Source organism: Talpa europaea, assembly GCF_964194135.1.
Source record: "Talpa europaea genome assembly, chromosome: 10".
Lineage (NCBI taxonomy): Eukaryota > Metazoa > Chordata > Mammalia > Eulipotyphla > Talpidae > Talpa > Talpa europaea.
In genome coordinates, this window is record NC_140077.1 from 29890870 (window position 1) to 29913075 (window position 22206).

At 47.1% G+C, this 22206-nt stretch overlaps 1 protein-coding gene across 1 annotated transcript in view; it reads right to left on the minus strand.

Annotated features, from left to right (window-relative positions):
* The window catches only part of WDFY4 (WDFY family member 4), a gene marked incomplete at both ends in the record, with an annotated part of 204919 nt that overhangs the window by 8874 nt on the left and 173839 nt on the right, over nt 1-22206 (minus strand). Inside the window, 8 exons of the mRNA XM_084245258.1 lie at nt 3245-3403; nt 4295-4479; nt 5394-5541; nt 8238-8450; nt 10681-10772; nt 12998-13151; nt 19885-19994; nt 21573-21690. Of these exons, the coding sequence (XP_084101384.1) occupies nt 3245-3403; nt 4295-4479; nt 5394-5541; nt 8238-8450; nt 10681-10772; nt 12998-13151; nt 19885-19994; nt 21573-21690 (1179 nt within the window). The remainder of the gene's footprint in view (nt 1-3244; nt 3404-4294; nt 4480-5393; nt 5542-8237; nt 8451-10680; nt 10773-12997; nt 13152-19884; nt 19995-21572; nt 21691-22206) is intronic.

A 22206-nucleotide genomic window follows, 5' to 3' on the forward strand; every position in this document is an offset into this window, starting at 1 on the left:
ACATACCTGAAGGTCCCCTGCCCCTGGGCCCACTGCTGCTGGCAAGGGGTGGTCTCCATGATACCCAGCCTAGAGGCTGCCTGTAAGCCTGGTCTGAGATGAGCTGTGCACAAACATGCCTGCTGTCCGCTGGAAGCAGCCACAGAAGTGCAGAGGTGGCGTTCTGAAATGTGATTACCCTCGCTTAGTAAACCTCCACCCTCAGGACAGACGGCTGCTTACTCATTTGGGTCAATGAAGCTGAGCATCATTTTTCAAAACTGTCATGACGCCTGGTCACTGCAATTAAAAGTTCTACCACGCTATCCAAATGGATTCTGTTTGTCCTCAAAGAAACCTAATGTGGCACCAACCAGATGGTGCTGGCAGGGTTCTGGACATGACCCATGGAAGAAGAACTGCTTCATCTTAGAAAGGTAAAGCATGTCTAAATGAATAGAGGGAAGCAGAGGGTTGACAGGAGTGTGCTGTCATCCTCTAGCGACTATGCTCTGATCATAAGGGACAAGGTGACTCCAAAGAATGTAGGCCAGGGGACCCAGCAGTTATGCTGGGATTCAGAAAGAGAAGCTGTGAGCTCGGCACCCACACATGCTGGCCATATGGAGCCAGGCCTTCCACTCTGCAGGGCTGGGGGATGAAGAGAACAGACCACATACTTAAGCCTTGTTGCCTCCCACTGGCCTGGGAGCTAAAGCCCATTGCACCAGGCACCCAACCACTCTCCATCTGGAAAGGCCAGGGAAATCAACAAAGGAAGACAGCAGTTCTCAATGTGTTCTTGAGCGGCTCTCTTGTTTATTAGACTATTACCTCTCTACATGGCAAATTAAAATAACTCCACTATACCATCTTATACCTAACTAATGTAGCAACGGATAAATAAAAAAAAAATCTCTGAAAATAAATCCCCATGCTGACTACATTGTGGTGAGAGGATACTCTTAATGAATTGTTGGTTGCACTGTAGCACTATGGATCCCTTGTAGGAAGCATTGCATCACTGCTTGTAATTCTCCTTCTTGAAATTCATTTTAAAGAAACAATCAGAAGCAAGCAGCAACCTAGGTTTTCCATAGCATTGTTCAAAATAGTTAAAACTTGGAAGCAATGTAATTGTCTAGTTTTAGAAGAAATGGTTTATTAAACTGTGATGCTTTAACATAACAAAACAATTGAAATATAATTTTATGGAAATGGAATAATATGGAATTGAAATGTCAATTATAGGAACTGTAGAAAAGCAGAAAGAATCTGATAGGCTGGATGAAAATAGAATAAAAATATCTACACAATGATCAGAATAATATAAATATGTATATCTGGGGATGGTGGGATGGTAGTATGTAGCCAAGAAAACTTACAAGGATTATAGAGAACTGTTTGACTTTGAAGTGAGTTTGAAATTTGTTTTTAATGCTATCATATCCTTAAAAATAAAATTCTCTTCGTGAAAAACTGCTTATGAAGCTATTTATGATGATGCCTGTCTACAGTTTGGGGACAGATCAACTGGCTAAGCAGCTGGTGTTCTGGGGGAGCCCCAAGGCCATGTTAGTCTTTATAGGTAAATGATAGTGTTCATTTCACTTAGGAAATAAGAGCATGTGGGATTTCCCTTACCTTTGTCTCTTGATTCAGAAATAGAGAGGATGATAAATTGCAATTTTATGTTGTCAATACCAGGGCTTTTATGGTACGTCTTCAGTACTAAATGGGACTTTGCAGCAGTGGTCAGGGGTCGTTTCCAGCTCCCCAAGGGCAACTTTGGGATTGGGTTGCATCTCTTACTGTCCCCAAAGTGATTGATGCCTAGGATGGAGGAATGCTCCACAGAGGTCATGCATAGCCTCCTCACTGAGGTCAGGAATGAAAATTCAGCCCCTTCCCCCCAGCCCCCATTGGGTGGGTGGGAAGGAGCATGAAAACACTGGAAAGCGGTGGTGGGGGAGTCCAAGGCTGACTTCAGAGGACATCTGGGAGAACTGGTAAAAGCAGCCTGTACCTGACTTCGAGAGTTGCTCTCAGAGGTGCTGAGGCTTCTGCAGGACAGGTTGGCTCCCTAGGCCTCAGCTCCTGCCTTCATCTCACTTCTCTGAGTGCCTGTTATGCAGGGGCAGCACCAGGGGCCAAAGCAGGAAACTTGAGTAACTTGAAAATTTTCCAGAGAAGCCACATCAGTTCCAGCGAACCAGGTTCAGTGTAGGAAATCTGGTCAGTGGTGAGTTTTGTATAGATAAAGTATTTTTTTTTAATTATGCTGGAGTCCTCCCCTGGTGGCGCAGCGGTTGAGCGCTGGGCTGTGAGGCTGCCCACAGCCTCTGCAGCGCCGGTTCATTCCCCGGCCACCCGCCGGAGAGGGTCCCACACACACACACAAAAATAAATAAATAAATAAATAAACAAACAAATAAATAAATAAATAAATAAATAAATTATGTTGGAACTGTAGGACTGACTTAAAAAAACTGAACTGGATTTTAAAGTTGGAAGGGTATCCTGGACCAGCTTAAGGGTACATAGGGAGAAGGCATGAGGTTTAGAGTTAAACACACCTCAATTCAAATGCAAATGTGACCTTTATGAGCCTCAGTTTCTTCCTTTTAAAGGGGGAATAATTGCACCTGCTTTTCAAGATCAAAATGAATGTTCAGGGTTGTAAGTGAAAGCAAGCACCACTCTGCTTATTAGGAGGATGTGAGGTGGTCTGAAAGATGGGGACAGAGCTGGGTCTCTGCTCCCTTTCTGCTTTCCCTCTGCTCCTGCCACACTGCTGCCATTCTGAAACAGTCTCTCACTTCCTTGAACAAGTCACTTGACATTTTTGCACTTGTTTTTATCCCCTGTATAGTCAGGATGATTACGGTACCTATTGTACAGGGCTCTTGAGAAGGTAAAATGAGGTTATCTAGATAAAAGTGTGCAGGGCAAATGCTCAAACATGTTCTCTAGTGCCAGGGAACTGATTTACGGACCTTGACATGCAAGTGGTGTCTCTGACTGGAGAGACGTTCTCCCAGGAGACACCTGCCCTGTGCCTTTGTCAGATTCACCCAAGGGCATGAGATGGTGCTCTCAAATGACACAGAGTTGTGTGCTGCCCTCAGAGACCCGTGTGTTCTCCCAAGGGAGTCAGGGCATTCAACATGCAGGGAGTTGGGGCCTGCTGGGTACTGAACCTGCCCAAGGTACACCTGCTCCAGCACACCTTCCTGTGTAAGCACCCCTGCCGGAGGCACTGTACCTGCTTGAGGCGCAGGTCTTTGGGGCGGCCTTTGGTCATGCTGAGCTCCCACACACACACCACAGCGCTGGCTCCCGAGGTGATGATCGTCGTTGGGGATGGGCACACAGCGCACAGACAATGGCCCCAGGCAGCCAGGTTCTCGAAAGTCACCAGGATCTATGGGAGACATGGGAAAGAAGCACTGGTAGCAGGGCTGCCATGCGGCTGACATGGCTGACACCCACCACGGCGGGTGACAGAGGGATATGGGCAGGTCTGGAGATGGCTTCTCTGCTCATGTGCTTTGGGAGCCAGGCACATGCCACTTGCTCAGAAGCCTGACCCTGGTGACAACCCAGGCCTGTCCCCAAAGAGCTCAGACTCCATTGAGTAGAGAGACCCATGAGCAGGTTGTCATGGGGACACTGAAACAACTCCCAGGAGCACTGGGAACCCCAGAAGGCCAGTGACTCAGCCTGGACAGGGCGGTGACAGCTCTCAGGACAGGGTAGTATCAGGATGGCCTCATGAAGGTAGTAGGAAAGGACAAGAGGGACAAGAGGGCTTGGTAAGCAGGGAATTTACCCCATGTGATGCAGCGGGGTGGAGTGAGAGGTGGGGGAGAGGGGAGCAAGGGTAGGAGACAGGGGGGCAGCCGAAGCCACTTGCAGAATGTGGAGATGACTGGGTGTCTTAAAGCAGGGATGGCAAGATGATAACCAGACATCTTCAGCTCTAAGTTTTGACTGTGGCAAAGGAGCCCCTGGGACCACCCACCCAAGCACAGTGAGAATCTGTTGACTTGATGTAGCCAAGTGACCAGCCAGAGGCAGAGACTGCTGTGGAGGGGACCGCATCATGCTAACTTGCAATCTCTACTCCTTGTAATATGGTCAAGGTGGGGCCCACACAGGCCCTTGGTGTGGCTGCATGAACCCTCTTGACCCCAGGCTGTGGGCTCAGCCCCATGGAGGTAGCAGGGCACGGGGCAGGCCCTGATTTGCAGTGGCTCATCTCCTGACAGCCCCTGCTGGGGCCCTTTGCTGCCCTGCCCCAGGTCCCACTCACCTTGTCAGAGCCATAATTCCCCAGACAGCAGCTGAAGTCATCAAAACCCCAGCTGAGGGTCCGGTTCCAGAGTGGAGGCAGCAGCACCTTATTCTTCTCCACGGCCAGGATGGTCTTCTCAGTAGGGACAATTTGCCCGATGGCTCCTTTGGGGGATTCTGAGCCTAGAGAGAAAAGGTACATATCTACCCCCCAGTCAGTATGGTGGAGTGTATATGTCAAAAGGTAACCCTCATTTTTGCTGGGCCCTGAAAGGTGAGGTGGGCAGGCTGCCCTACTTGACAAGCCCATGCCTGGGCAGGAGCTGTTCACCATGGCGCCTCGCTCCCAGGCCCTACCATGGAGGCTGGTTAGACCCTGGCCCTCTGTTCCTCCCAGACTTAGCACGTAAATTAAGCATGTGGCCCTGCAGGTGTTCAGTGTCTCTTAAAAGCTAACGCCTGGGGAGGAGAATGTGAGGCCGCTGGGGCAGATGGTAACAAAGTCACATGGGCCTGAGGAGGGTTCTGCCTGCCCTGTTCCTCTCAGGTGCCATATCTAACAGGGCTGGGTATACTTGGATTTAAGGGGGGAAAAGGGCACATCAAGAGAGCCCAACAAAACTGACCTTATTATATTTCTTGGGACCAGAATCTTGTTCTTGATAGTGGGATTTCCCAAAAGCAGTGTGCACCCTGGGTGGCAGAGACATCAGTCTCTGCACACATGCACAGCTTCTCCAGGGAGTGGCAGGGCTGGGCTGTCCCTCCCTCAGGAAACCTGGGCCTCCCCTAGATTAGGCTTTAGTGAAGAGGGGTGTGTGTGTGTGTGTGTGTGCACGCGCGCTCGTGCGCACATGTGTGTGTGAGAGAGAAAGAGGTGTGTGTCTCAGGCAGAGAGATAGATAGGTGAGTCTTCATAAGTCAGACTCTAACAGGGGTGGTCCCAGACACATTAGAGCAGGGGCCACCCCAGATCCCTGCTGTTACTGCAGACACAGTCATCCAGTCATCCCCGAGACCCTGCCCATATTTGCACCCCTGAGTCTCCAGAGGAACGAGAGTCACTGAAGGGACAGCTCTGGGAGAGGATACCCAACAGAGCCCGGCCAGGTAGTTACCCTTTACTGTGACCTGGGACGGCCTCAGCGAGTGCAGGTTATAGAAGAAGGGCTGTGGGTGGCCTGGCAGGCCGGCAGGTGAGGAGACATCCTTTCCTGGTGAAGGCTTCCCTGCTGCGGTCCTGGCCGGGTGGGGCTTAGTAAAGAGCTGGAGAGGCAAGGGGACAGAAGCACACAGTGCAGGCCATTAGCGACAGCCAGGAAGAGTCACCCCCACACAAGTCCCAGCTGCACCTCCACTCCTGGCAGTGCCTGGGCCCGGCTCGGTCCTGCCTGGGGTGGGCACACACAGAACCATCTGGCTCAAGCCTTGAAGGTTGCAGACGAGGGGTCTGGGGAGTCGGTGGATAGCTACTTTCTCAAAGTCACAGAGCAGGGCTGGCGGAGACAGCCCTCTAGGCTGCCAAATCTAAAACTCTTGGCATTTCTTAGAAATTCTTCTCCAAACTGCTTGGGGAAAGGATGACTCATCAAGTAGCCCCCAGTTCCCTGGAGGGATTGCAGCTCTCATATCACGGATGAGCTATGGCTTTTTCCCTCCCCCAATCACCTGTCCGTCTTCAATCGCTTATTTCTCAGATCTGTTTCCTTTACCTTAAACTCTCTGCAGGCACCTGCATCTAGGCACCGGCTTCTTTAAGAGCATCCATTCAAATACTCCAAAGAGCAAACCCTGCTAGTGGCTTTTCTTACTTTCATTTTTCTGAGCTTTCTGCTGTCAAATTGTCCCTAATGCCAAACTTTTTTTTTTTATAACTTTCTAGTATATTTATTTTTTGTGTGTGAATTTCTTCTTATTAATGAAGGGCCATTTTGCATAACTGGGCAATGCATGGAGTGCGAGGCTATGCTGCTGGGCCAGGGAGTGCCCTGAGGCCACTCTAGCAATCCCTCTACCCAGCCATCCCTTGCTGTGCTCCTGCCCTGCTGCTTTTTCCAGCTAAGGGGCATATTTCTCTGCTCCCCATGGAAATAGCCATTGAGGGGGAACAGGCAGAGACAGCATGGTGGGCAGCTGAAAGGGTGGTTCTCAGAACACCCTTGGCTCAGTGACAGTCGTTGTTTAGATGCTGGGCTCTCAGAACTATGATTTTAAAATAAGCATTAAAGAATGTCCTTTGCAAGACCCCAGGTGGGGTCCTGCAACAGCTTTTGCAGGCACAGCCTCTTGATGGAACAGTGCAAGGTCCTGAAGCATTTTAATCTTGTCTTTTGGCTGGGATCACTTGAAGAATTCTAATACTGATGACTATTTAGAATTTTTTTAATTAAAAATTTATTGATGCATTGGTTTAAAACATTATAGAGGTTTCAGGTATACTGCATTATAATTCAACATCTGTATGTTATAATCATCATCAAAAGTAGTTTCGGTCTACTACCAAATAATTGACTCACTTTACCCAGCTTACTCACCCCAACCCTCTTCCCCCAGGTAGCCATTGTTTTGTACTTATATTCTGAGAGTTTTTCCCCTTCTTTAGAAATGTTTTTAAAGTCCATAAGATAGATCATTAAGTAGAATAAGAACAAAAAGTTGTGTGCATTCCAAGCTACACTGATATGAAAATATTTTTGCTTGAGGACAAGGATTGGGACTATGTGACATAAGACACATTTGGATAGTGCTGGTATTATTTTGAATTGTTTAATTACTTTATCTGTATTATGCTAATTTTTTAAAGTAAAGGAATGATATCATCAGGCTACGTCAGCTCTTTTCTGATATTCTGTCTACAGTGTCTTTCCTGGGCAAACCCACATTTGGATATGCCACCCATTCTCCAAGTCACCCAGGCACCTCTCCTATCCCCCTAATCTGGGATTTGAGCAAACCTGAGCAGGGCAGATAAGGTCAAATAGGAAAGATGTTATTAGTTTTGCAGTGACTGAGATGAGCCCAACCGGCCTCATGTGGGGAAGTCTGTCGCCCAGATGGTCCTGGAATTGGCTGCATTTGTGTACACAGCTGCCAGCGTGGCTCCTGACAGTGCAGGCTGGGACTCCAGCCCATGGGGCCAGGCTTCTCAACCCAGATGGCTTCTCTCAAGGATAAAACATCTCTACGCTGAACTAAGCTTGAGTTTAACAGCTGGGATAGTTAAATAAACGCCTCATCACACTGCATTCACCAGGATATCAACATGAATGCACTTCCTCACATCACTTCCTGAATATCCTGATGGGGGATGGAGACTGGAGAGCAAAAGATTCAGGTGAGACCCCTGCAATTTGGCCAGGGGCCCAGGGGGCAGAACTTGATGCTCTTGCCTGGTGGCAATGTGGTGCAGGCTTTAGAACCAGTCAGATGGGGCTAGAGCTCTAACTCTGTCATCTGCTAATGATGACATTATTGGCTAGATATTTGTTTAGTCTCAAAAGAACCTCAGTTTCTAGATCTTTAAAAAAATAAATCCTATACCCAGAGCTCATGAAAGGTTCACTGAGATAACCATACTGATAACTAATATTTATCGGGTGCTCTAAGCACATTTCAGGCACAATCGAACACTTGGTATTTTGATTCATTCACAACGATACAATAGGGTAGCTACATATATGAGAATTACATCCTGTGGCTTTATCACAGTGTCTATAACATACATCAAAATGAATGTAGCCTTCCTCACTGTCATTACTAACATCATCACCTTCATCAGCATCAGGTGGTAACTGAGGGCCGAGACCTGATACTGACGACACAGGAAGGATAACCCTCTCCAGTCTTCTCTTTTGCTCTTATCCCAGGAGAAAATGCCCCCCACTTTCTCCCCTCCCCACCCCCAAGTTCATAATGCACACACTCTTTGCAGTAAGCAAGATAAAGGATATGGCATGCTGTACCTGTTTGGGCACCTGTCCAAAGTTGCTGACAAACCCCAGGATCGTGCTCCTGATCAGGGGGTCACTGACACTGCCGAGGTCCATTTTGTCACCGTAGAAGTAGGGATGGAAGGTATTAACAGCCTCCACGGAAGCTGACCCCTGTTGCTTGTACCCAAAAATGAGGTCTATCCAGTGGTGGAGGTTGGCACTGACAAAGTCACTTTCCAAAGCCTGTAACAAAAACCCAAAAAGCATGAAAATGCAGCCTCTTTACAGACTTGTGCCCCCACCGCAAAGGTCAGGAAGAGCCCGTGCAGCAGGATGCTGGAGCTGGCTCTGTACAGGGGAGCTGATGCCCCCCGGGCTGGATGGGCACCAAGTGGGCAGACATGCAGGACACCCGAGACCTCACAAGGCGGCGGGTGGTTTTCACAGTGATTGTGGGTTGTTGGTCTTCAAGGCTAGTATAGAACTAGACAGGATAAATGGTAATAGTGTGTTAATACACCACAAAGTTGTTCTAACCAAAATTGAGCCATTTATCTTGAGGGAATAGTCCCTGATTATTCCAAACCTTTGGTTGATTTTTAGAGTTCTGAAAAGTTTGCTATGGCAATTTTTGCTATGATTCTTACTGCTGGCATGCAGTAGGGGATTTTTACACAGACATTTTCACTGATGTGGATCATTCACATCATAATCTATGGAAATCTAACCTTCACCAAAGGAGGTGGCCTCACTGTGATCAGCACTGCCCAGTTTCCCTGGTCTCATTTCTCTCTATCTCTCAGCATGTCTCTTCTTTGTAGCACTCTTTGCAATTACAGTTTTCCTGTTATTTGTGTGGTTATTGGAAGACTTTTCCTTCCCACAAAAACACCGGCACCTGCATTCAGATCTGTAGAGTGAATTTGTTCACTCATTGCAGGCCAAGAACTTTTCTGGGGAGAGGGCTGCTGCCCCTGAGGGTCAAGCTCATCTCTGGCCCAAGTACTCCAGACTAGTGAGCTATGGAGGAACGATTGTTGGATTAAATATCAGGAGCCAAGAATAAACCAGAGAAGAATTTTCTCCTTGCCAAGGGAAAAGGGCAGAGGAAAAGGCACAGCTTTGTAGTTACTGTCAGTCCTGTCTCCAATTATTTTTTTGATGTATAATTTACATACAAAAATATTCACCCTTTTAAAAAATATTGTTCTGGCAAATACGTGAAGTCACATAACCACCCCATAATCTAGGTGTAAGACATTCATATCAATTCAAGAAGTTCTTATACTTCCTTTTTTGCTCATCAGATGTTACAAACCATGGATCTCTTTTCTTCCCTATAATTTTACCTTTTCCAGAATGTCCCATAAATAAAATCCCATGGATTTAGCTTTGGGCTTTGGCTTCTTTTGCTTAGGACAGTGTTTTTGAGATTCATCCATGTCCTTCCATGTAGCCACAATCTGTTTCTTTTTATTGCTATATCTATATTCTTTTTATTTTATATATTTATATATACATTTCTTTTTATTACTATATTTATGCTCCACTGTGTAAGTGTATCACTTGATTCTCTATTTGCCAGTTGAGGGATATTTGGGTTGTTTTCTGCTTTTAATTAAAATAAATAAAATGGATAAATATTTATGTATACACTTTCCTGTGGATATGTTTTCTTTTTTGGGGGGTGGTGGTGGTAAATACTTGCAAGTGGAATTGCTAGGTAATATGGCAAACTCATCTTCAACTTTATAAGAAGCTGCCATGCTTTTTCCCAAAGTGGCTGTGTCTTTTTGTTTATCCCACCAGCAATGTGTGATGAACTCTGATTGTTCTACATTTTGCTTACTCTTGGTTTTCTCAGTTTCTTAAATTTTAACTAGACATTCTTGTGAATGTGTAGTAGCAGCTCACTGTGGTCTTAATGTATGTTTCCCTGATGACTGATGATATTGAACACATTTTTATGTGCTTAATGCTAACCCAGGCATCTGACCCAGGAAATGCATTGCAAAATGGTCCCTGGCCTCCATGAACACCAGCTTTTCTGGGTAATAAACCAAGTGCTGCCTAGTCTTGGCAATTCCTTTGGCCACTGGTAGCCGCTCAGGCCCTCCAACCTTTCTCTGAGCTACACTGGGCAGAATGATCCAGGGCATGGTCCTGTCTGCAGGGTTGGCTAAGGACATTAACTTGCCCTCCACCCAATAAGAATCTGAATTGCTTCCCCCAGTGATTCCCACAATAAACTGGCACAAGGGCAAAGCCTAATGGAGCTCTTAAAAAGCTCAGAACCTAAGGCCAACCTGGGGCACAGAGCCAATCCTCCCTCTCCAGGTTCTCCTAGCATAAGAGCCTAGAATTGCTTGTTGCTAGCACTCCACTTGGACAGAAAGCCTCTGTGGACATTGAGGGGACAGTGAGGTCCTCATTTCGGAGACCAGGGACTCTGCTGTGACCCCAGTCAACTCACCTGTCTATGTAGGCTGATGAATTTCCGAGGGTCCCCATCAGCCCAGGGAGGGAGTTGCACATCCCCCAGCGCTGTTCCATCCTGCATGCAGCCTGAATGGAGTGAGAAACATCAGAGTTTAGGGTGAATGGGAGCCCAAACTGGATGAGGGAAAGGGTTGTAAGCACTGTGCTGTCCAGGACTGCAGATTCTGTGCAGATCAGGCTGTGAGCTGCATCCTGCACAGGCCACACTGCCTCCTGCCTCTGTCTGGGTGCCCCCTCCCTTGTCTGCCTGCAGTATCCCTACTTGACCTGTAAGCCTTTGACCCTCCCACGAGGCCCTGGCTTCCCAGGCAGTGTCTGTTTGATTCACAGGCATGAAATGATTCTAGTGTCATCATTGTATGTCTGCCTTACCCTACTCCATGCCCTCTCATCTGGGTGCTTTTTATACAGTGCTAAAACAATAAGGAGATAATAACAAACGCTATTGTATTTTGAACACCTAATTCTATGCCAGGGCACTATGCTAGGTGCTTGGCACACATTGTTATATTGAATCTTCATCCAACTCTATAATTTATGCATTTTCTCTCCAGTTTGAAAGTAAGGACAGCAAGCTTTCAGAGGGAGCTTCCCCAGACATTAAGAAGAGGAACCTGGATAAAAGCCCGAGTCTATTCTACCCATTAGCTGCACAACTGTGAACATGTTGCTTAACCTCTTTGGGATTCACTTCCTACCTGTTACCTCATGGGGCCGGTATAGGGATTAAAAAAGAAAATGCACAAAATGTGCTTAGAAAAATTCCAGGCCCACGAGGATTGTTCAATAAACATTAGTTATTATCTTGCTTAAACCCTCCAGAGCTTTCAGACTGGAACTAGAATAAAAACTCTCCCTCCTCTCTCTGGCTGACAAGGCTGGGCTTGAAGTGGTCCTTCTCATTATTCAGCCTCAGCCCAGCTGTCACCTTCTCAAGCAGCGTCTGAGTCACTCACAAGTCCTCTTCCTGCCTATTTCCTCCATAGGGCTTCTCTTCATGGCATAGCATTGCAGTTTGTCTATATTTTCTATTCCCTTCTCCCTTCCCTGCACAGAATACAAACACCTTCAGGAAATTTACCCGAGAGACTCAACTAAATTCTCAGTATCTGAAAAAGTGCTTGCACATAAAATAGATGCTCAATAATCCCTTGTTTTCCTGACTTTCCTGAGGTCACCTGGCCTTGGCGTTTCTACAGCTAAAACCCTCCTGTTGGCAGAGGCCCCTGGCTTCATTCCCCAGACAGAGTGGGTGTGGTCCCTCCAGTGCATGCCCGACCCCAGGCTGACCAGCCACCTCCTCTTGGCTTTCTCCTTCAATGGGCTTTACCATGTCTTGTGAGAGTGGCCTTTTGTTTTGTTAGGGTCTCTTCCTTAATGAATGGGAAGTATCTTAAGAATCTGAACTCTACTGATGTCACCAAATTCTATGGGGTCAGACTTGCTGGGTTTGGTTCTGGGCCTGGGCACATTTTAAATGTTCCCTAGGCAGCTGGGTTGCAAACAACTACACAGGAGGTGAGTGCTTGAGGCTGCAGCCGGATGTCTTCATCTGTGTCCCCTGGCCTGGCCCCTGATCTGGCTTGAGGTATACGCCCTTCTGGGCTGTTTGGAGGAAGAAAGAGGGCCCTTGGCAGGGAACACTGGCTTGCCAGTGTGTACTTGTTACAACTCTCCAGCGCCCTCTACAGGGAAGGCTATCACCTCCCCCTTCTGCCTATATGTTGCCCCAGGCTTGGACCATATATCTCCACAAGTCCCCTGATATTTGCCGTGCAGGTCCCCAAGGTCTACACACAGTCACTAGGGACCTGCCTGATGTGACTTCCTAAAGTCAGGCTCAATTGGGGTAGGTACAAGAGGAGCGGCCAGCAGGCCTGCACAGCTGCCTTTGGATGCCACCCAACAATATTCCCAGGAGTTTCAGCATCTCTGGGTCTTACTCACGGAGCCCAGGCTAACCTGTCTGTGGAACAAAGGGTCCGAGAGGCCATGGGCTTGCCTGGAATCACACAGAAGGCCTTGCCAGACCTGGGCTCCTGTTCTCTGCTCACCTCCTCACTGCAAACTGAGGCCTAAGGACCCCCTAAAGAAGGGTCGGGGGTGGGCACAGAGCAGTTCTGGCAGCCTGGGACCAGGCACCCTTCCTCAGATCCTGCTTTTTTACCACACACCAACCACACTGGTCTGGGGAAAGACCTGTTTGGTCAGTTGCTCAGTAAAGAAATTGATAAAGTTAGTCATGACCACCTATAAGCTGCAAGAAAGAGCCTTGCCCAGGCCTCACTCACCAAACTCCACGGCGTTGCAGTTTGTTAAGAACTCGGGCAGGTAGAAGAATTCAGGGGTCAGTTCCCTGACATCACTCATGTTCTCTCTGGAGGCCGACTCCCATGTGTTTTTCACACTGTGAAACATTCTATCTGCCACATCGAAACCTCCCCCCTGCAAGGAAAAAGTGCTGATGTGAGCGGCTGTGGAAGTCATTCTGTGCGGGTGCCCATGGGCCTCCAGGCCTCCCCTCAGTGGCTGAGCAGCAAGTTCCTTGGTGAGAGCTCTCCATTCACCCCCACACTCACTCCCACACACACTCATGAATGAAACTCCAAAGGTCCTGTTGTGCCAACTTAGTGGGGGATCCCTGGGCCTGGGGCAAATAATCTACTATTTGTGGGTCAGGAGGACTCAGCTCTTTCTGAGAAGAGAAATCCTGCCACACTCCTGAAGCAGCCCACACCTGGGTACCTGGAGAGTTGACTCATAGTTCTCTGCACAGAGACAGGGACACCAGGAGACCTAGTTACTTCTGGGGTCTTTACCAGAAACAGGGGGCGGGGAGGAGGGGCTTAAAGATGTGACCTTTCTCCAAGGTCATTTTGCTCTTGGTTGAAAAGGGATGCTGTCCACTCTCATATTCAAATCGAAATGGAAACAAAATGGAGGGAAGAGTGTTTCTAAATAAATCTGCACCTAACGAGTCACTCATTGAAACGTATTAAGAGCTTTGTGTATTTAATCTGCAGCCAGCCGGAGCCCTGCATCCGCGGGAGATTGATGCCTCCGCTTCGTCCTGCTTTCCTTTTGCAGCTTTTATGAGTGCTGATGGTAATCTCCTGAGAAACAATATGATTTGGTAATAAAAAGATTACCTGTATTAAATAAAAATAATATATACATAGGAAATATTGTTAGTGCTACAAATCTGGTTAAAGATATTACCACAAAGAAAAATGTTATTTTTTTCACAGCTGTCTAATGCATTTTAGCAAAAGTAATATCTTTAAAACTTAAGCCTGTATTATTTATAAAGGAAGCAATAACTGATTTTCCTATTTCCTATATTAATAAATGTATTTGCATACATTTGTTTCAAAATTAATGGGTTTTCTCACTTCTGCAATACAAAAGAAATGCCAGATCCCCCAGAAGAAAAAGTAGAACTGCTTCTGCTTTGTTACTTGTAAGTCTGTGGGTTGACACACACTCTGGAGGCTGCCAGCAATGAGTACCTGAGTCTCAGGAAAGAAAGGAAGGAGAGAAGGAAGAGAAGACAGAAGGGAAAAGGAAAGAGGAGAGAGGCAGAGGGGCCTCATTAGGCTTGCAGGGCACCTTCCTAGCAGAGTCCAAAACAGTTATCAAATAAAAACAACCACAGTATAACCCTAGACACTGGATGGAAACAAACGGTGAGAGGTGTACTGAACCACCCGTAAGTGTATTCTGCAGATATTTGTGATTGTCGAGAATGAGGAACCCCACACAGATGCAAGCAAACCCCCTCAATAAATAAAATAAATAGCAGTGAGGTTATTATTAACAACAAGGGAGCGACCTCTTATTGGCAGAAGATTTTTCCCATGCGCCATTAAGTCAGAAGATAAAGGGGACAGGATGGAGGTTTCTGAGGCAAAAGATTAGAGAGTCTGGATTTTATGACCAGCAAAGGTATCACGCATGTAAGGAGACCCCAAAGAGATTTTGAGTACTTAAGGACTCAGAAACAATGTAATCCTAGGTGCCCTTTCACCTAAAGTATTTAAAGAGAGGAATTATGCAAAGAGGATTTTAAAGGAAAGGCATAATAATAGGGGAGAAGTCGCTCACAAGGACTATAGCTGGACATTCACATGGGTTAAAATCAGAAAAAGTCCTTAAATGTGGTACTTGGGTCAAAACTGGAAACACCCTTGAGAGGAGTGTTTGGTGTCAAAGGCACTGACTCTGGTGTGAGGACCAATTCGATGAGGGCCCTCCAGATCCCACCTCTGAGGCCACCAGGTTATGACCCTCCTCCCGGACACTTTCCAGCTGCCCAGCCCTCTCACTGTAATCAGAGCTGGCACAGCTGCAGGCATGAACATCTAGCCCCCCAGACCTGGCTGCAGCCAGTGCCCAGTGGTGGGTCTAGGTAGTGGGTGAAAAGGCCCAGGCGGTCTTTGCACCATGTATGGGCACAGACACAGGAGCTCCGACTGCCCTCCCTTCTCCCTGGCACACGGCTCACCCACACCCCAGACTGGCACCCACCAGGAGCGACTAGGTGACAGCTCTTTTGAGCCAAGCATGGCCACAGTCCTCAGTTCTCTCTGTAGTTAGCATATGTCTTACACAAAAACCAGCCATCTCGCCTCAGGTGGTTCAGAAAACCCTTCCTGCTGCTGGTAACAGCTGACTTCACATGGGCTGTGACTTAATTAACACAGCACTTTATTTCAGTTTCTTATTAAATGCAGCAGTGAAGGTGGCGGTGGCAGCGCTGCCACTGTGCCCTCGCCAGGGCGCTGGCTGTCTTGCTTTGCCCCACCCAGGCTGGGTCTGAGCTCAGGCCTGAGAGGACCCAGTGCTTCTGCCAGACAGAACTGGGCCTGGGCTGTGGCCCCAGCAATAGCAGGCCTCCAGGTGGCTCAGCTGCATCAGAACTCACTGACAGTGGCTCCAGGCAGGAAAGATTCTCAAAAATTACTGCATCCTTGGAGACAAGTCTCCACTTCCTGCTAATAAGCCTCATACCACCAGGGAGTGGGGATCACACCAGGACTAGCTGATTTGGTGCCTGGGTCTTGCTGCCTGCTGTCACCAGCTCAGGCCAAGCTGCACATAAACACCCTACTTGTTAGATTGTATCACTGTATAACAAGTTTGGGGCAGAAAAACAGACAAGCACAACAATAGAGGTGTGCATCAATTTTAATAGCGGCCCAAACTTGTTAAGATTTAAAGGTGGGGGGATAAAGTATACCTTGCACCTAGGAATCAGAGTATGCCCAACTGCAATTCTTAAGCTGTGTGTGAGAGCCCCTTGTGCTGTCCACTTCTGTGCATGTCTGTACAGTGCCATGTGGGATGGCTGATGCCCCAAAACGTGCTCACCCAGATCACACTGGGTGCACCAGACAGCATGCCACTCTGCATACCAATGGTACTTCCATGCAGATATGTCACTGTGTTTGGGTACACAAGTGGGTCGTGTTGACCACCTGTAGCAAGCAGCCACCTGCATGACTCACAGTGTGTGTGTAATATTGCACAAGAAGCTCTGCATTGAGCTACTAAAACGGTGATCTTGAATATGGAACATATCCCCTTTCTCCTAAACACTCTGTTCCCTCTGGGCAATCTCTGTAGACCGCCACTCATTTTGCAGTGAGTGACTTTGGTTCCTTGTCCCTAGAGCTGTAATCCATTGCATCGTCTTATATATGTCCTTAGTGACCTCAAGCGAGGAATATGACCTCCTAGAGAGTCAGGAAACCAAGATTAATCACAGCACCCTTGTGAGGGTCCAGTGAGATGATGTGGGTAAGGTCCAGCCACATTCACAGTGGTGTAACTCTCAAGCACCAAAGGCAGAAGCAACCCAAGTGTGCATTGTTAGGTAAGTGAATAACAAAAGACAGTAGATACATATAATGGAATATTATTTAGCCTTAAAAAGGAAGAAAATTCTGACTCACGTTACATCATGGTTGAACTTCATGAGTGATCACGATGACGTTACGTTAAGTAAAATAGTCATAAAAAGACAGTTAAGTATGTGCCACTTCAATGAGGTTTCTAGAGTAGCCAAATTCATTAAAAGAAGATAGAAAGTGTAATAGTGGTTGCCAGGATCCAAGGGAAGAAGAAATGGGGAGTTGTATGTAGTCAGTACAGAGTTTCAGTTTGAGAAAAAGATAGTTTTAGAGCTGGGCAGTGATGACAGGTGCAGAACAACATGAATGTACTGAACCATACTTGAAAATGGTTAAGATGGTAATTTTATATTATGTATATTTTGCCACAAATAAAACAATAATTTCAGAAATACAAGTGAGGTAGTTTGCATCATCCAAGCACAGAGAAGACATCCAAGGATAGTTAGAGGCTGGTGCTGTATGAAAGAGCCTTTAGAGAGGACTGCCTCATCCACCTCATGGATTCCATCAATAAGAAAACTAAGTCAAGAAAGAGAATGTGATGTGCTTGAGGCCAGACGATGAGGACATTGGGCCCTGACCCCAAATGTGTCATCTCTGGCTATTCGCACGTAGACAAGAAGCAGAGCTTGCTCCCTGCAGGATGGAAGCGTGCACTTCCTGAGGCTGACTCCTGTGTGTCCACCGCCATCCTCATGCCCTTGCTCTCCAGAAGAGGAAGAAGACCTCGCTGCCCAAATTCTGCCTTCCCCACTTTCCCTACTTCATAATCCATGCTGGGCTAGGAAGTCTGAGATGTTGAGAATGGGTGAGGTGCCATTTCTTGTTACCACATAGGGGGTCTTCTGAAAAGAAATGGGCCTGCCCCCAAGAAACAGGGTGGGGCAGATGATATCAGGACATTCTCAAGGAGGTCTATGAAGAACCCAGGATTCACAAAGAGGAGCCTGATTCATTGCTCACCGATGTAGCCTTTTACCCATCCACTTGAGAGCTAAAGTTCACCTTTTATTCTAAAGGAAAAAAGCTAAAGATGGTTGTTTCTTCTGCTGGTTCCAAAAGCTGGACCATTTAAAAGCTGGACCATTAAAAGCTGGACTGGAAGAGACGGTTAAAAGTAGGAAGGTGAAATCAATTCAGAAGCAGAGGTGAGCCAATATGCCACAGGTAGATTTGAACTTGTAAAAAGCAGGAGTCACATCAGACTCCAACATGGGAGTCAAGAGGGCTCAAGCTAGGAAGAGTATCTTTGTGACGCCTAAAGCATGTAAGATTGGCTCTGACCATCTCACACTGGTTTAAACAATCTCAAACCGATGTTATCTCTTTGCCAATCACCAATGGATCAAATGAGTGCAGATAAGCTCAAACTAGTTGGGACTAGCTTCAAAGAGGCCCAAACCCAATATTTTTGTGGTTTCACAGCACACCTATTCTATCTGGTTCCTGCCTTCGTGGAATGTTTTTACACAGCCCAGACTGTCTTGAGTTTGCTTAAACCAGAAGAGACCAGCTTGAAGAAGTTCAGGCGCATTTAGATTAGATCTGGCAGCTTCAGGGGGAGACAGGGGCTAACCATGATTGATCACCTATGTAGGGTCAAGCCCTGTGCTAAGGGATTTACCCACATTTTCTTATTTAATCTCAAGAACCCAGTGAGATGTGCATAAGTAACCCTCATTTCCAGGGATAAAATAAATTGGAGAAGTAGATGTAAATTTCAGAGCTGACACTGCAGCAGCAGATAGAGCTGGGGGTTTTAATACATTAGACAGAAGGGGCAAGGGGAAACTTTTAAAGCATCCAGAATTCCCCGGATGGAAAGCCATAATGGAACGCATCACCATCATCATCAACAGGGCTCATCATTTCTTGTGGATTAATGAGCAACATCTGGATGGGATTCCTGGCATGGGGTACAGCTCTGGGACCATTTGTTCTCCAAACCAAACTTACTTAAAATGCTTGTTGCCTGAGAAACGCTCAAGGGAAGCTCACTTATTATTTTTGAGTGAATTTCCAGGGAGCGGGGGTTATACAATGTCTAGACAATCCATGCTGTCAATGCAAGAGGAGGTTTTGCCGAGAAAAAGACAGGAGGGGTTTTGCTTCTTGTTGGAGAAGGTGCCTGCACCTTGCCTACTTATTCCCACCCAGGGCCTGGGGTCTGTTAGGGTGAAAGTCATTTGAGTGATACACAGAATGACCTTGCTGGGGAGGTCAGACCAAACACACAATTCCTGGCACTCATTCTCCTTTGTTGAAGCTTAACTGTCAGAGCAAGTCCCTGCATTTTCAATAGTCTGTGACCCCCTGTGGCTCGTGCCTTGCAAGTACTGGATCAGGTCAGGCCTTAAAATTGGGCCTGTAGTGTATTTACTTTGGAGTTTGAGCCAGCTGGCTCTGGCTGGGTTATAGCCAAAGTCAAAAGCTGTGGCCCTCGGATAACCTTGGAAGTAGGATCTCAGGGATAGAAGCAGAAAGAGAGAAAAAGAGAGAGAAGAGAGAAGAAAAAGATCTCAGCTGCTCTGGAGCGACCCAGTTCCTCTTGTTGGTACCCTGCCCCCCCATTCAGAGTCAGACTTTCAGTTCACAGAGGGTGGCAGCCTGGCTAATCTGAAATTCAAATTATTTTTTTAGTTGTAAGTCACTGTTTATCTGAAATTCAAATTGACCTGGGTGCCTTGGATTTTTATTTGCAAAATCTGGCAATCCTAAACTGGCATAAGGGTCTGCTAGTTTATTGGCAGGTCATTTGGATAGTTTGGCTCTTCAAATACTTTATTTCTTCTGAGGCAGGATTTAGCCTAACTGCTTATTCTGTTACCATCAATGATACTCTTTTCCCTCTTCCTTCTTTGTGTTTATTTTTCTAATTTTTGACCACCTACCTTCAAGCATATTTTTAAGTTTCTTGTTTTTCCTTTACTATTAAAATCAACTTATGTTAAGTATTTTTCCATGTCTATCTTTTCTTATTTTTTAGTTATTTTGAGACTGGTGACAGATATACAGGTATCATTGATGAGGCGCAGCCTGCCTCAGCTGGACCCCTGAATCCTGGAGCCAGCATCCAGGGACTCACTGGTTAAAGAGGTGATTTCTAGTGGACGAGTCCCTGCCTCATCTGAACCCAGCTTGTAGTCTGCAGGCTGTATCTCTCTCTCTCTCTCTCTCTCTCTCTCTCTCTCTCTCTCTCTCTCTCTCTCTCTTGCTCTGTGTGTGTGTGCGTAGGCATGTAGTGAGCATGCAGGAAAGCTCACCTGCAAAGAGCAGAAGGCTTGGGTGAAGGGGGGCATCCGGACCAGGTAGGAGGCGACAATGATGGCTGAGGAGTAGTGCGTGCAGTAGTGGCACTGGACTGTCATGTCTCCTGCAACGAAAAGATGGTTCCCACCTGTGCTGAGACGCATCGGCCAGCCCATGCTGAACAGTAAGCCCTAGAAGACTCTTGTGGGCTGACGGGGCCTCTGTGCTCTGCTCACCAATGTCATGAACACCCACCCACCCCTGGTGACAGCACATTCAAGACCTATGGTTTGCCCCCAGGAATGCAGGCAGAGCCAGGCCCTGGGAAGGTGGGACTGAGGATTCATGGGGAGCTGTGCTCCTGACTTAAGGGGTCAGGAGCCCCACATGCCTACAGTCTATTCAGCAACATTTGCTCCTGTTTTCTTAGAATAGAAGCACCTGCATGAGAAGGGGAGGCATGAACTCAGGGCTACCCCCATGTGTTTCTAGAGGGGAGTATAAACTTCTTCATTTTGCTCCCTCTGAGGCAGATACAGGGCCCAGATGGACATCCCAGCAGGAACAACGTTAATGCTGCCATCTGTGGGGCATCAGGCCGGCTGTGCATTCTCTCTTATCAGCTCTGTATCCACACAGCAGCCCTAAGATGGGTGCTACTCACTCTCCCCATTTCTCAGATGAGACACCAGAGCAAATTCGAGATTGACTTACATAGTAACTAGTGGCACAACCAGTGGGTGGCACCTTCAGCAGAAGCCTGAGCCAGCCAGCCCCAGGACATGTGTCTGCTCATCCACTCACCGCCAGCCTACACTGCCCTAAGGCCTCCCTCACACTGTGCAGTTCTCTAACTCAGAGTGGTCTGCAAGGTGGGTGCACTTACAAAAATGTCCAAACTCAATGTGTCACGCAAATGCACAAGCAGGAGAGATGGGAGAGAATGAGACAAATGGCCTACAATGGGACACAGTTGGTGAGAGCTAATGGTCCTCTGGCCTGCCTCTGTGAGAAGCACCCCACAATGCCAGGTGCAGCCAGAGGAGAAGCACCTGGGCTGGGATGCTGAGAGGGGTCATATTGATTCAACTTTTGCCTCAAGAGGGGATAAGGAGGGCCAGGAGGACATGCTTATTTGTCTACCTCCTCCCATCTCCCCCAAACAAGTTTCAGTGGCAGCCTCATGCAGAGAGGGGACCCTGGGTAGAGGCCAGGTGGCCCCAGGGGCTGTGCAGGATATGGCAGGAGCCTCCTTATCATGCCAAGAATCTGTCCTTAGGGGAATTCTGCATGGTTCATGGATGGAAGTTGCCTATTTTAACATATATGTATTTCAAAGCATTTGAGAAAATGAATACATATAGCATAAAATATATGATAGAAAAATTTCTTTAAAAATATATTCATTTAAAAAAATACATGTATTTAAGAAGGGACTAGAGCTCATGACAAAGACTAAGGTACAAAGACTATAGATGCCTGTGAAGGTGGCAAAAGGTATAATGGTGACAAGTACATGAATAGTTTGGAAACTAGGTTATAGAGCCAAAAGGCAGCCAGGGTACAGACCACTAGATTAGAGAGTTCTGTCCTCAAATGCAATGGTTGACTAGTTGATCTCCTAAACCGTCATTGACTACCAGCTCAAGGTGTTCAAATAGGCAGCACTGCAGGAGAAAAAGCAAGCTGAGAATCTACCCACCTTCAGTCTTCTCAACTTCTTTAAACCTCTGGATAAATTTCAGCTTCCTTTCCTTGGTCTGAGCCCCCATAGGTTTTGAAAGATCCCGGAAAGTCTTGGGATTTGTCAAGTTCAGCGTCTAGAAGGCAGATGTGCAGCTGGAGTTAACTCCCCTCAGCCTCTCTTGTGCCCCAGTGAGACTTCGGAAGCCACGCTCTTTAGTTTTATGGTTCTCTTTATTGGTTTATTGTCGTTTGGTCTGACCCCCCTCTGGTGATTAGCAGGCGTGCTGGGGTTTTATGGCCCCGGAGGCAGTGATCCACAAAGACTTAATAGGGGAGAGATAGAAAATGAGAGGAGGGAAAGATTGAGTTCACACTGAACCTGTTCCAAGTTGACCCAAATCAGAACATGGCCACCAGTTACCAGAAAGAGATTTTCAGAAGAATTCCTGTTGTCTGTGAGGCACTTGGCTCCTACCCTCACAGAACAGTTTGCTTCGATAGTTCAAGGACCTTGCTTAGAAGCCAGCTGATTTTCTAGGAAATTAGAAGTTATCTGTGCAGGGAGGAGAGGAATGGCCTCAGGCTTTGGAGGCTCCCTGGGCAATAAAAGTACATGTGTTCACCACTTTCCTTGCCCTTGGGGACACACA